Source organism: Podarcis melisellensis (genome assembly GCF_964234715.1).
Source record: "Podarcis melisellensis genome assembly, chromosome: 11".
NCBI classification, from domain to species: Eukaryota; Metazoa; Chordata; class Lepidosauria; order Squamata; family Lacertidae; genus Podarcis; species Podarcis melisellensis.
The window spans coordinates 35,188,727-35,201,125 of record NC_138543.1 but is presented as its reverse complement, the minus strand read 5'-3'; the positions used below and the strand labels follow the sequence as shown (position 1 = coordinate 35,201,125).

General features: G+C 44.4%; 1 protein-coding gene across 1 annotated transcript; it reads right to left on the bottom strand.

Annotated features, from left to right (window-relative positions):
• Nucleotides 1-1,646: 1,646 nt before the first annotated feature.
• Nucleotides 1,647-9,599, bottom strand: F2RL1 (F2R like trypsin receptor 1). Its single transcript, XM_081929441.1, has 2 exons — nt 9,440-9,599; nt 1,647-4,460 (listed from the first exon to the last, which is right to left on the bottom strand). Exons 1-2 carry the CDS (start codon nt 9,510-9,512, stop codon nt 3,361-3,363), a joined length of 1,173 nt encoding a protein of 390 aa, XP_081785567.1. The 5' UTR covers nt 9,513-9,599; the 3' UTR covers nt 1,647-3,360.
• Nucleotides 9,600-12,399: the final 2,800 nt, after the last annotated feature.

Genomic DNA, 12,399 nt, shown 5'->3' with positions numbered 1-12,399 from the left:
TATATGTAGTTTGTTAAAGGTACTGAGAGTTGCCAGGCAACTCTTATTCCCCTCCTACAGCTGTAGTTGCCAGAGTGGTTTATCACTCCCTACCTCTTCACAGGGAACTCAGGGAACTGTAGCTCTGTGAAAGGAACAGGAATCTCCCAAGAACTCTCAGAACCCTTAACAAACTACAGCTCCCAGAATTATTTTCTTTTTCGTGGAGGGGCGGGTCATGACTGTTCAAAGTGGTATCAATTGTGCTTTAAATGCATGATTTAAATGTGGCCTACACAGGGAGAGAGGGACGCAGGTGGCGCTGTGGGTTAAAGCCTCAGCGCCTAGGACTTGCCGATCGAAAGGTCGGCGGTTCGAATCCCTGCGGCGGGGTGCGCTTCCGCTGCTCGGTCCCAGCGCCTGCCAACCTAGCAGTTCGAAAGCACCTCCGGGTGCAAGTAGATAAATAGGGACCGCTTTCTAGCGGGAAGGTAAACGGCGTTTCCGTGTGCGGCTCTGGCTCGCCAGAGCAGCGATGTCACGCTGGCCACGTGACCTGGAAGTGTCTTTGGACAGCGCTGGCCCCTGGCCTCTTGAGTGAGATGGGCGCACAACCCCAGAGTCTGTCAAGACTGGCCCGTATGGGCAGGGGTACCTTTACCTTTACCTTACACAGGGAGATGGTGGGCTCTCCTTCACTGGAGTAATTTCAGGAGAGGTTGAACCATTATCTATAAGGGAAGCTGCAGTTGCATCTGGCATTGCAGGTCCTGCACTGAGCAAAGGCTTCAACTGGTGTACCCCCAAAGTCACTTCTGGCTTTATATTTCAGCCCACTAAATTGGCATGTCCATAGGTCAGCGGTTGAGCATACATTATAACACAGGAAAACTCAGGTTCATTTTTTAAAAAAAACATCATGGAGGACAAGTGGCTGCAAATCATGGTAGCTATATGCTCTGAGGGCCAACTGCTGATAGCAGCAACCAGAATAGAAGAGGGCTATTGTCTTCATGCCCCACTTGCGGACTTTCTGGAAATGTGTGGGTAGGCTGCTAGGGGAAAGAAAATGCTGGGCCAGATGGTCCTTTATTTCGATGATGCACCAGAGCTATTAATTTTTCCATTCAAGGTGTGATGACACACTTTATGTAACTCTTTTTTATAGTGTTTTCTGAACTGCTTAGGTACATTTTGACCCTTCACTGAATTAGAAGCACAACTCATTCTTGTACCCCAGTTATTAAGAAAGTTAGAACAACTGGAGGAACCAACTCCTTCCAGTATTTCTTCATGAATCATTGTCATTCAGAGCATGATTCTCTTCTAGTACAGCCCAGTAGTGGCTGGTTGTGCCAAAATGAAGCCAGCAGTCACCTGTGAGGGTGGGTCTTTCTACAGTGACCTTATGATGATTCAGTTACTTCTGAGTCAGAAACATGGCAACATTGACCAGTCTCCCCAGCAGCTGACTCAGAGGAGACAAAATAAGAACACTAGCTGGTGAAACAGGAAGCTTCCTAAGTAAAATGGTCTATATGAGACTTTCATTTCTCATGGCATGCTTTGGGAGTTAAAGGGAAAGTTAGGGATTGTAATTATTAGCAGAACCAAGCAAAACACAGCACCAACCAAATTCTTGTTCCATGGCTCAGAAACACAGTGGCCCACTTTGCATAACACTTTATGTTTATTATTCTTGTTTTTTAAAAAAATTGTATACAGCCCTTCATCCGTAGATCTCAGGGAGGTTCACAACATAAAATTGTTAGATAAAAAACACAAAATACATAGTAAGAACAAAAACAAACCAATAACCCCCCTCCCACAAACTCATTTAAAAGGGTATTGATGTTAATCAGCCAAAGGCCTGGTTGAAGGAATGTTTTCGCCTGGCACCTAAAGGTGTATAATGAAGCTGCCAGTCAAACCTCCCTGGGGAGAGCATTCTAAAATGGGGAGCCACTGCAGAAAAGGCACTGTTTAGTGTTGTCACCTTTTGGACCTCTCATGGAGGAGACACATGAACAAGGGCCTCACTGAACCAAACTATGGCTTAGCAGGACTGTGCAAACGTATTAGTTCATGCAAAGCTCACTCTCGCTTTGTTCTTAAGAAATTCTTTTAGCTCAGGTTTGGCTTAGTGTGTGTCATGCATACTACTCACTGCAGTCCTCATTAACCATGATCTGTACCCGAGAAAAAACCTTGGCTACAGATCATGGTTAGAAAAAAAGAACTTAAGCACAATTCCTGGTTTTTATAACAGGCAGAGCTTAGCTGCTGCATTATGCAGAGCTAAAAGGACCAGGGAGGAACAAAGTGGCTGCAATCACCATTGCAGAAGGCAGCCCATTTGGCTTAGCATTATATGCAAATGTGGCCAATAAGTCCTTTTAAAAATCTGCAAATTTATTTTTCAAACTGGATCCCATATCCCCTCATATAATTCACATTTAAGAACTTGCTGAACGGAAAGGTCATTGGTCAGTTTGTTACCTGTGAGCACAGCATACAAATATCACAAGGCACCCTACCTTGGCTCAGTTCATGGGCAGAGCAAGTTGCAGGGGTGCCACTTGGGAAGAGTCCAGAGAGGTCTGGAGGACCACATTTGGGCTCCATGGTATGAGGCTCCCCACCTCTGCTTTAATGCTGTTTGAGACAATATTTATACTTTAAACATAATAGACAAAAATTGGAGTTTATTAAAAGTACCACTTTACAAAAAGTTTAAAATATTGGAAACAAAATTACTGCAAAGTACATTTTAGAAAAAAAGCACATAATTGCATGCTACACTGAGACTACATTATTGGTCTCATTGCATATTCACAGCATATTTAAAATATAAAGAGTTGTCTATAAATTATATATATAAAAAAACCTTAGATATATATTTATATCTATATATATCTCAGTGCAAACAATACTCACTTGGACATCAGTAATACAATAGGGCCTTGAGAGAGATTGGCAACAGATAGGTTTGGCAAACATAACTGAATCATCTGTCTACAAACTGCTACATGTGTGTTGTAAGACTTATCTCATGAAGGACTGTGACCCTCAAAACACAAACCTTTTAATTATTACTGAAGATTAGTGATTACATAAGACCATAACAATAAACCTGGGAACTAGTAGTGGCTATCAGCATTTACGCTGAAGGTTCCCTTTAAATCCAACAAACTTGTCTACAGAAGCAGAAACCTGTTGATTTATTTAGCGCACGTATCAGGCCAGCTGCTTTGGTTTTTCCATCCCAAAGGAAAGATGGAAGGATAGAGCAGTTTGGAAGTTCTTATGAAGTTATGTAAGGCAAACACTGTTCAGTTTTTCATTGCCAACAGGAGACCAAACTTCCATCCAAATATAAATTTAGTAGGTTGACTTCGTAGTCTGTGAACCGGAGGAATAAGAGGGGGTCTTCCTTGGGTATCTGTTTGACGAGAGAGAGACTTGCATCCTCCTTGTAGTGCGCACGCTTCGACAGAGGAGTGCGTTTTTAAGGTTGTCCCTAAAGTCCTTTGAAATGAAGTAATAGACAAATGGATCGATGCAGCTGTTTAGGGAAGAAAGGCACAACGCTACAATGTACAAGGCATATACATTACTGGTGTTGTGGGTTGTGATCTGGGCGTAGTGTAACACGAGCAGAACATTACTGGGCAAAAAACAGATCAAGTACATGGAAAGCACAGTAATGATGAACTTGATGGCTCTTTTCCGTTTCTTGCCAATGTTCTCATCTGTAATGGAAGCGTTCAGAGTCTTTATCATGAGGACGTAGGAAACAGTGGTGAGAACAGCGGGGAATAAGAAAACTCCAATTGCTAGAGAAAGGAAGTAGTTGTACATGTCTTTAGCCAACACTGCATGAGGCAGGACATCATGACAAGTGGTGATGTTGAGGTTAGAAACATAAACAGTTTGGTCAACGAGATACAATGGAATGGTGCCAAGGAGGATGAGTACCCATATTGCAGCTGAAATCCCCACAGAAATTTCCGACTTCTTTCTTGAGTGCAATATGGGGTTCACAATCACCCAATACCTTTGTACGCTGAGGCATGTCATGAAAAGGATAGAGCAGTACATGTTTCCATAGAAGAACCCAACAAGTACTTTGCACAAGCCTTCGCCATAGATCCAGTTATTGCCGTTAATATGGTATGCAATCTTCAGAGGGAACCAGATAACGAAGAGGAGATCTGCCATTGCCAGGTTAGCCATATAGACCACCGCTGGGTGCCGCTTTTTCGTTCTCAAGAAGAAGACCCACAGAGCCATAGCATTGCTCGGCAAGCCAATGATGAACACTAGAATGTAGACCGTGGGAAGGAAGACTGTCGTCAATTTGCCAGTGAGGATTTTGGCTGCAAAAGCATCCACAGTGTATGCATCTTTAGAGGTGTCACTTGTATTGACCTTATGACCAATAAAGCTTCTTCCTTTTGTCCGGTTGGTTGGATTTCTCTCTAAAAAGAAGATAAAAGCAAGAGAGTTAGCTGCTCATTGGTGAAAAACCAAACATGATCATCATGAAGCCTACATAGAGAACACTCCTAAATACTTAATTGGATACTATAATTCAATTTGGTTTGGGGGAGTTCTACCATTCAACTGACATGGCTATCTGGCAAGCTTGACTCCATCAAGACGACCCACGAATTTAGAATCTTTTGAAGAAGAGAGTGTGAAGGCCATGCTTAATCCTTCCTATGCCTGTCCATTGTTCCTGGAAAAACTCTCAGTGGCTGTTCTTACCTTATTTATCCATCATGCTTAATCCTTCCTTATGCCTGACCATTGTTCCTGCTAAAGCCTATGGAGGTCATTTTACTTTATTATCTATCATGTTTTTATCCCACCCTTCCTTCAAGGAGGTGGACTGCTTCCCCCTCTTCATTTTATTCTCACAAACATCCTGTGATGCAAATAAGATTGTTTCTGAAGAAAGGCCTCAACCTTGAGCTTCATGGCTGAGTTGGGATTTGAACCCAGGTCTCTCCAGTACTAGCCTGGGACTCTAACCACTATACTTCATTGGTTCTCAGCCATTTTTGCTGCCAGTTAGGCTTATTATTTTGTGCCTTAAGAGTTTTTCAAGCAATCCAGTGAGTATTTGTATTGCATTTGTATTGTAAGTGTATTACACAAAGAATAAATGGTATTGGGGAAAGGAGGTGGAAGTTGGGGGTGTGGTGACTTCAAGCAGACGCTGTTTGGAAGAGTTGGTGAACACAGTCAAGCTATGGATTAATAACCTATGCACTGCTATGAAATAGTTTTGAAAACAAAAAGGACTGAACCGTCTCTTGGGCTCAAGGGAGAGAAACACATTGTATTCATTCATTCATTCTCATCTGTATCTATCTGTCTCCCAAATACTTAACAGTACCTTTCTTCTGGGACATGGGTGGCGCTGTGGGTTAAACCACAGAGCCTAGGGCTTGCCGATCAGAAGGTTGGCGGTTCGAATCCCCGCGACAGGCTGAGCTCCCATTGCTTGGTCCCTGCTCCTGCCAGCCTAGCAGTTTGAAAGCATGAAGTGCAAGTAGATAAATAGGTACCGCTCTGGCGTGAAGGTAAATGGCGTTTCCGTGCGCTGCTCTGGTTCACCAGAAGCGGCTTAGTCATGCTGGCCACATGACCCGGAAGCTGTATGCTGGCTGCCTCGGCCAATAAAGTGAGATGAGTTCTGCAACCCCAGAGTCGTCTGCGACTGGACCTAATGGTCAGGGGTCCTTTTACCTTTACCTTTCTTCTACATCAGTGATATAAAGTAAGCACAGGACTGGGAACAATATGTTTCATTCATAGCACATAGTTCTGCCTAACTAATGCAATAGTAGGTGGAGTATTAAGCCAAAGTGCTCTTCAACGCCTGCTCCCAACTACCTAACATGGTCAGCACACTTGGTTGCAAGAGGGTTTGGCCCTGACTAATAGCAAAGTTGTTACACAGCTGCAACTCATGCCATTATGTAGTTAGATATTAACACTGGATGCTAACTGAAGCCACTGACTAAAAGGCTCACTCATTCATTAGCGCTATGAGCAGGAGAAAACTGGAATAGATTGTGCTTTGTATAGCACACACTCAAAAGCACCTGAAAAACCAGTATTGAAACTTTTATGTTTTCACTTTGTTAGCAAGTGTTTTTAGTGTACACAAATAATGAGCAGGAGGTATGGGAAAGAAGAGATAGCAAGAAACATGCCTCCTACGCCTACCTCCAGTGTTCTCTTAGCCCCTGGAACTATTACCCATGTCCTACCACAGAAAGGTCACAATGGGAAGTCTACACTAATTTCACTTTTAAACTCACTCTGCAGAGCCAACCCAATATATTTTGCTGCCTGACTTAAAGGAAAGGATCAAACCCCATTGGTCTATGTACAGGAACCAACCAGTTTGACAGTTGGATCTTAATCAAATAGCCATTATAGGATAGCAACCTCATTTGTGCCCTGGAGGTGGTGGCTAGCTTAGGGGGTGCAGGAGAGGCCATGCAGCCCAGAGCTCCATCACCCAACATCTTGTCATCGTTCCACACCTTACAGCATCTGCAGACTATGGCAGCCAACTCTGTCTACCCAATGGTAGGGCCAGCCATATGGAATTTTACAAAATGCCTTCTCTTCTCTTCTCTTCTCTTCTCTTCTCTTCTCTTCCTCTCTCTGTTTTTTACAACATATTGTGAAATCCTCAGGAGCAAGGTTGGCGTCTGCAGCTAGGTCTTGCAAGACAACTACACCCATTGATTTCTCACAGAGTCAAATATAGTCCCTTAGCCCTAGGAATGTTGCTCCACCATTCCTCCTGCAGTAGGAAGATGTACGGTAAATCACAATCTCCACTGTCAAATTTGAAAAGGGTGCCAAGGCACATTGCAGGAGCTGCAGTGGATGGTTTAGATACAGTGACATTATGTGTGAACAGGCAGTGCACAAGTGGTAGCTACCCTTTCAGTACCCTTTCAGTACAGATCAGTATGAGAAGGCAAAACACACTCCCAAGGGCCAAGGCAGACCTGGCTAGGAAAACCACCCACTCTCTTGGTACGTTCCTGAGTCGGACCACTAGTCCATCTAGCTCAATACTGTCTTACACTGACTGGCAGCAGCTCTCCAGTGTTTCCTAGCCCTACGTGGAAATGCTGGGGTTTGAATCTGGGACCTTCTGTATGATTATCACTCCAGGAAGTACAGCTTATCTCCAACCACAACAAAGTATATGTACGTGTCTCCAACATACTTCTGTCCCCCCCCCCACTTTCCAACTTCAGAATGTAGGTTCTTTGAATGACAGGAACTGCCTTTTTGGTTTTACGCCAGAAAGCTTCATGTGCACCAATGGCGTGGTATAAATGAGTGATTGTGTGTGTAGCTAGTTTGCCAGACTTTTTAGTCCACTTCATTGGCTTCTGCTGAAAGAGATGTTAGGGGCGGGTGCCATACTCCTGCAAATATATATATATTACAAAATCTTTTGTAGATATTGAACCCTTTTTAAAAATGAGAGTGTTTTTTCTAGAAAATTTCTCAAGCTGATATAACAGAGCAACAAAACCAGAGTCTAAATGCACAGATGCCATAGAAAAGAAGTATTGGATTGTTCTTAATTAACTGTGCTCCACAGGCAGAAGTTGCAGGAACCATAAAAGACATTTGGATTCAAACAGCAGCTTAACAGATGCAGAAACAACCAATAACACCATCACAAAATTAAAAGCTGCAGAGAAACCTTTGCAAAGCAGAAAAGTTACATTATCTCTCTTTAAATATATAAATACTCCTTGACATCGAGCAGTTTAGACACAAAGTAAACACTTTCTTTATCCAATCTTAGTATCTTGGAAACTTGGACTGCCCAGTCAATTCCTCCAAAAAGTAGTAAGCAAAAGAGGATGTCCATTTAGTGATCAAAGAAGAGCCTTCAGTGAACTGGTATAAGGCCATTTTACAATTGTACAAGTTGCATTTATGTAAAATGAAGTCCTGAGAATGTTTGCACTGCAAGGCATACCCAGGAGGCATGAAAAGAGCCCCAAGTTATCAACACTTTCCTAACCTTTTAGATTATGCATTCTATTCATTTACTACAAGCTAATACCAAAGCCTAATAAAATTATTTTGAATCTCACAGCCTAAAGCATGGGTAGGCAAACTAAGGCCCAGGGGCCGGATCTGGCCCAATCACCTTCTAAATCCGTCCCGTGGATGGTCCGGGAATCAGCATGTTTTAACATGAGTAGAATGTGTCCTTTTATTTAAAATGCATCTCTGGGTTATTTGTGGGGCATAGGAATTTGTTGTTATTTTTTTCAAAATATAGTCTAGCCCCCCATAAGGTCTGATGGACAGTAGACCAGCCCCCTGCTGAAAACCGCTGGCCTAAAGTGTTATCCATTGCTCCCAAAAATCCCATCTTAATGCATGATAGAACTGTTTTGCTACAGTTAGGAAGATTATAATTTGATTTTTTCAGGAGATCAGATCCTTAGCACTAATGTCTGAGAGCTTAATTAAAGACTCATTAAGTTTTCTTTTTCAGACTAGGTTTTTTAATGTGGTAAAAAAGTCAGTCTGTGTCAAGCTATTTTACATACATATTTTAAATATAAGCCATGGTTCAAAGGAAAGCATTGTCAAGATATCAGGTTTATGTAAGAACCTTCTGTCTTAGAGACATTTTTTTATTGTTGTTATTTACAAGATTTACTGGATGCCTTACTGAAGAGATCAAAGTGAAGTATAACACCTAGTACCCATTCACAAGAACACAGATAATTCTTGTAGACTTCAAAGTAAATCAGACATTAACACAATGTTCTAAGTCGTCCCCCCCCCAGCCCTGCACCAAAAAAAGAAATGTTTTAGGCATTGAAATTAGTCACTTGGTAGCTTTGAAGTGAAAGCCAAAAGCTGCAAGGAGGAAGTGTAAGTCAGTGGTGTTCGCACTTTCTAAAGGCAAATAAATCAGTGTGGAGAAGACTCTATAAAGTTGAGCAGTCTGAAAGCCACTGCTGAAGATCTTTACTCCAGGTAAACACGACTTATGGCGACCCAGAAGTGAAAAAAGAGGGGTGGGGAAGCATTCAGTATATGCTTGGGACAGCTTATACGATTTGCAGCCATGCACTCAAAGCAGGACATTAAGCCTTGTTTACCTTACACGGATAAATAATAATTGAAAGAGGGGTGGGAATGATTAACATCCCCTAAGGTGCAAGTCTCTCTGCACATTCGTTTGGGAGTCCCACTGCACTTAACTTCCACTCTGCCTAAACAAGGATCCGATCCTGCTGCTCGGACTAAGAAGAGGCAAACCAAGTCTACCTGAGCCAGAGACCCACGAAATCTCTAGAAGGAGAAAGGTTGGAGGGCAGGCAGAGAAAAGGACCCCGCTACCTTCTTCCCCTCGGCGAGCACGGGGCTCTCCGTGCCTTACCTGTGGCAGAAGCGAGCATCAGAGCTCCAAGCAGCACCACGAACCCCAGCCAAGCCCGGCCGAGGCGCCCCATTTCCGCGGCACGCGCCTCTCTGCAAAGGCGCCACCAACAACTTCCTCCTCGAGCGTCGACGGCGACTGGGCAGTTTCACTGATACCTAAAAAGGGAGAGGTGGAGGGCCCGGGAGGGGGCGGCGCCTCAGCAGCACCTCCGTGACGTCACCGCTCCAGTCCTGCCCTCCCCCTCCCCCCGCGCCTGGCTGTAGGTAGGCGCTCTTGGCTGCCCTCGGGAGAGGGGCGAGGTGAGCTCAGGGCTCTGGAACGTGGCGCGGAGGCGGAGGCGCTTTGCGCGCCGCCATCGAGCTCGCGGAGCGCCTACGAGCAGAGCCAGACATGTTCCCAGGTAGTGCCGGATTTACGTATAAGCTAAACAAGCTGTAGCTTAGGCCCCCCCCAAAAAAAATTAAAGGGAAAAAAACCACTGGATGTACATTTCCAAAATATAAGATAAAAGCACTATTAATATACTTAATTGTATTTCACTATTAATATACTTCTTAATTGTATTTCAGTTCAACAATTACTTTGATAACATACATATTTTGTTATGTGCAAATGGCTTTAGATACCTGTTAGGTATCTAAGACCCTGATGCTGGGAAAGATGGAGGGCACAAGGAGAAGGGGACGGCAGAGGACGAGATGGTTGGACAGTGTTCTCGAAGTTACCAACATGAGTTTGACCAAACTGCGGAAGGCAGTGGAAGACAGGAATGCCTGGCGTGTTCTGGTCCATGGGGTCACGAAGAGTTGGACACGACTAAACAACAACAACAATAACAACAACAACCTGTTAGGTCCATAAATTACTATGTAAAGGTAAAGGTAATTATACCATAAGGTCCAGTCGCGGACAACTCTGGGGTTGCGCACTCATCTCGCTCTATAGGCCAAGGGACCTGGCATTTGTCCAAAGACAGCTTCCGGGTCATGTGGCCAGCATGACTAAGCCGCTTCTGGCGAACCAGAGCAGCACACGGAAACACCGTTTACCTTCCCTCCGGAGTGGTACCTATTTATCTACTCAGGGACGCGGACTTATAAAAAATATCGGGGGGGGGGGCCCGGGAAAGCTCATGAATAATAAATAAGCTCATGAATATGCAAATAAAGTGGCGGCGCCGCCTCGTGAGCGAATAGGGGAGAGCGTGCTGCGCCTATTAATCAGCTCCAAAGGAAATTGGGTGGAGCTTTTGCTCGGGAGGGAGGGCAGGAGGCATGCAGCCCGCCCCTCCCTGTGCATTTTGGGCTGGGGGAGGGGCGGCGATGGCGCTCTGCTGGAGGGGCGCCGGAGATTATTGGGGGGGCAGAGCCCCCCCAAACGAATTTTTGAGGGGGCTCGGGCCCCCTCAAGCCCCATGGAGTCGGCGCCTATGTATCTACTTCTCCTTTGACATGCTTTCGAACTGCTAGGTGGGCAGGAGCTGGGACCGAACAACAGGAGCTCACCCTGTCGCAGGGATTCGAACTCCCAACCTTCCGATCAGCAAGCCCTAGGCTCTGTGGTTTAGATCACAGCTCCACTCACATCCCTCAAATTACCATATATTGAACACAAAAAATAGTGACAAAGGACAGCTGGACATATAAAGGGCCCCATTACCTTCAGCAGCTTAAGGCCTCATCAAATCTAAATCTGGCCCTGTTCCTAGGAATCGCAGGCACCAAAAGGCTTTATGTGACACACATTTAAAGCACGCCCCCACAGGAATCCTGGAAATTGTAGTTGACCCTCACCCAGACAAGGCCCAGCACCCTTAACAAACTACAGTTCCCAGGATGCTTGGGGGTGTTGTTAATGGGCTTTAAATGTAGGCAGCCTAAGGCTACGCTTCTAATCCCACTTAGCTGCCAGCAAGTCCTACGGAATTCTGTAAAGGATACTTCAGTAAAAGTAATGGATTCAGTAAACTAGTCCATCACAATCCATGTCTACACATGGGAGCCAACTCCTAAGGGCTGAGGTCCCTTCGGGTTCCCCAAAGTTGATGGGCCATGCCAATGCCATTCAAATGGTGTGCATGCACCATGTCTTGTGATCCATTATGCAAGGGCTTACCCACCGCCTTTGTTTTATTGAAGTTGGCACCCCTGACTCAGAAGGAAGTCCCACTGAGGTTAGGGGGCCATACCCCCAGGTAAATGGGTTAGGATTGCATCCTTAGCCAGTTAGTGAACGAAGAGCCATCTCGGGAGATCATGATTTCAAGGGTACAGCTCTAGCCTTCCTTTTCAAAACCTCCACCCACCCAACATCTACAAGACTAGGTTTCCCATCCCTGTTTTTAAATATGGCAAGCAGTCTTATATAGCTGCTAGTCTGTACTAAGTGCACCTGATTAACTGCATGTCACCGACTGAGGTGGTTCAAGCATGTTGCCACTGAACTATTAAAGAATTTGTAGAACCGGTTTAGAGAATCCACAGGATAGTGGAACAACTATAAATGCCACTGAATAAGTAAGTCATTAGGCACAATTGCTTTGAAACAAACAAACAAACACAAACAAACAAACAAACAAACACAACAAACAAACAACTAGACAGGATGTGGAAATATTTATCTGGTCTAAGTGCAAGACAAGTCAGAGGGTCTTCCTAAAAACAGAACCACTGTGCTATTAGCATCGGATTTAGGGCAGTATGGGTGGTCCCCCCCCCACAGAGTGCAGAGCCCAGGGGGCAAATAACAACAACAACAACAATAATACATATATTTATATGGGTACCTACACAAAGCTGGGGGCAGGGAGCATAAATTTTTGTCCTCACTCAGGATGCCATATGACCAAAGTCTGCCCCTGGTGCTATTTACTATTATTATGATTTCTTTTAATGGATTTCAAACACACGTTTTTGGGGTGGGGTAAAGATCCCTCCTGATGTGGATTAAAATAAATC

Bases quoted from the DNA above. Each gene is read 5' to 3' on its own strand.
- F2RL1 (XM_081929441.1), bottom strand. From the start codon at position 9,512: ATGGGGCGCCTCGGCCGGGCTTGGCTGGGGTTCGTGGTGCTGCTTGGA. The intron at 4,461-9,439 runs GTAAGGCACGGA...TCTTCTTTTTAG, and splicing joins GATGCTCGCTTCTGCCACAG to AGAGAAATCCAACCAACCGG.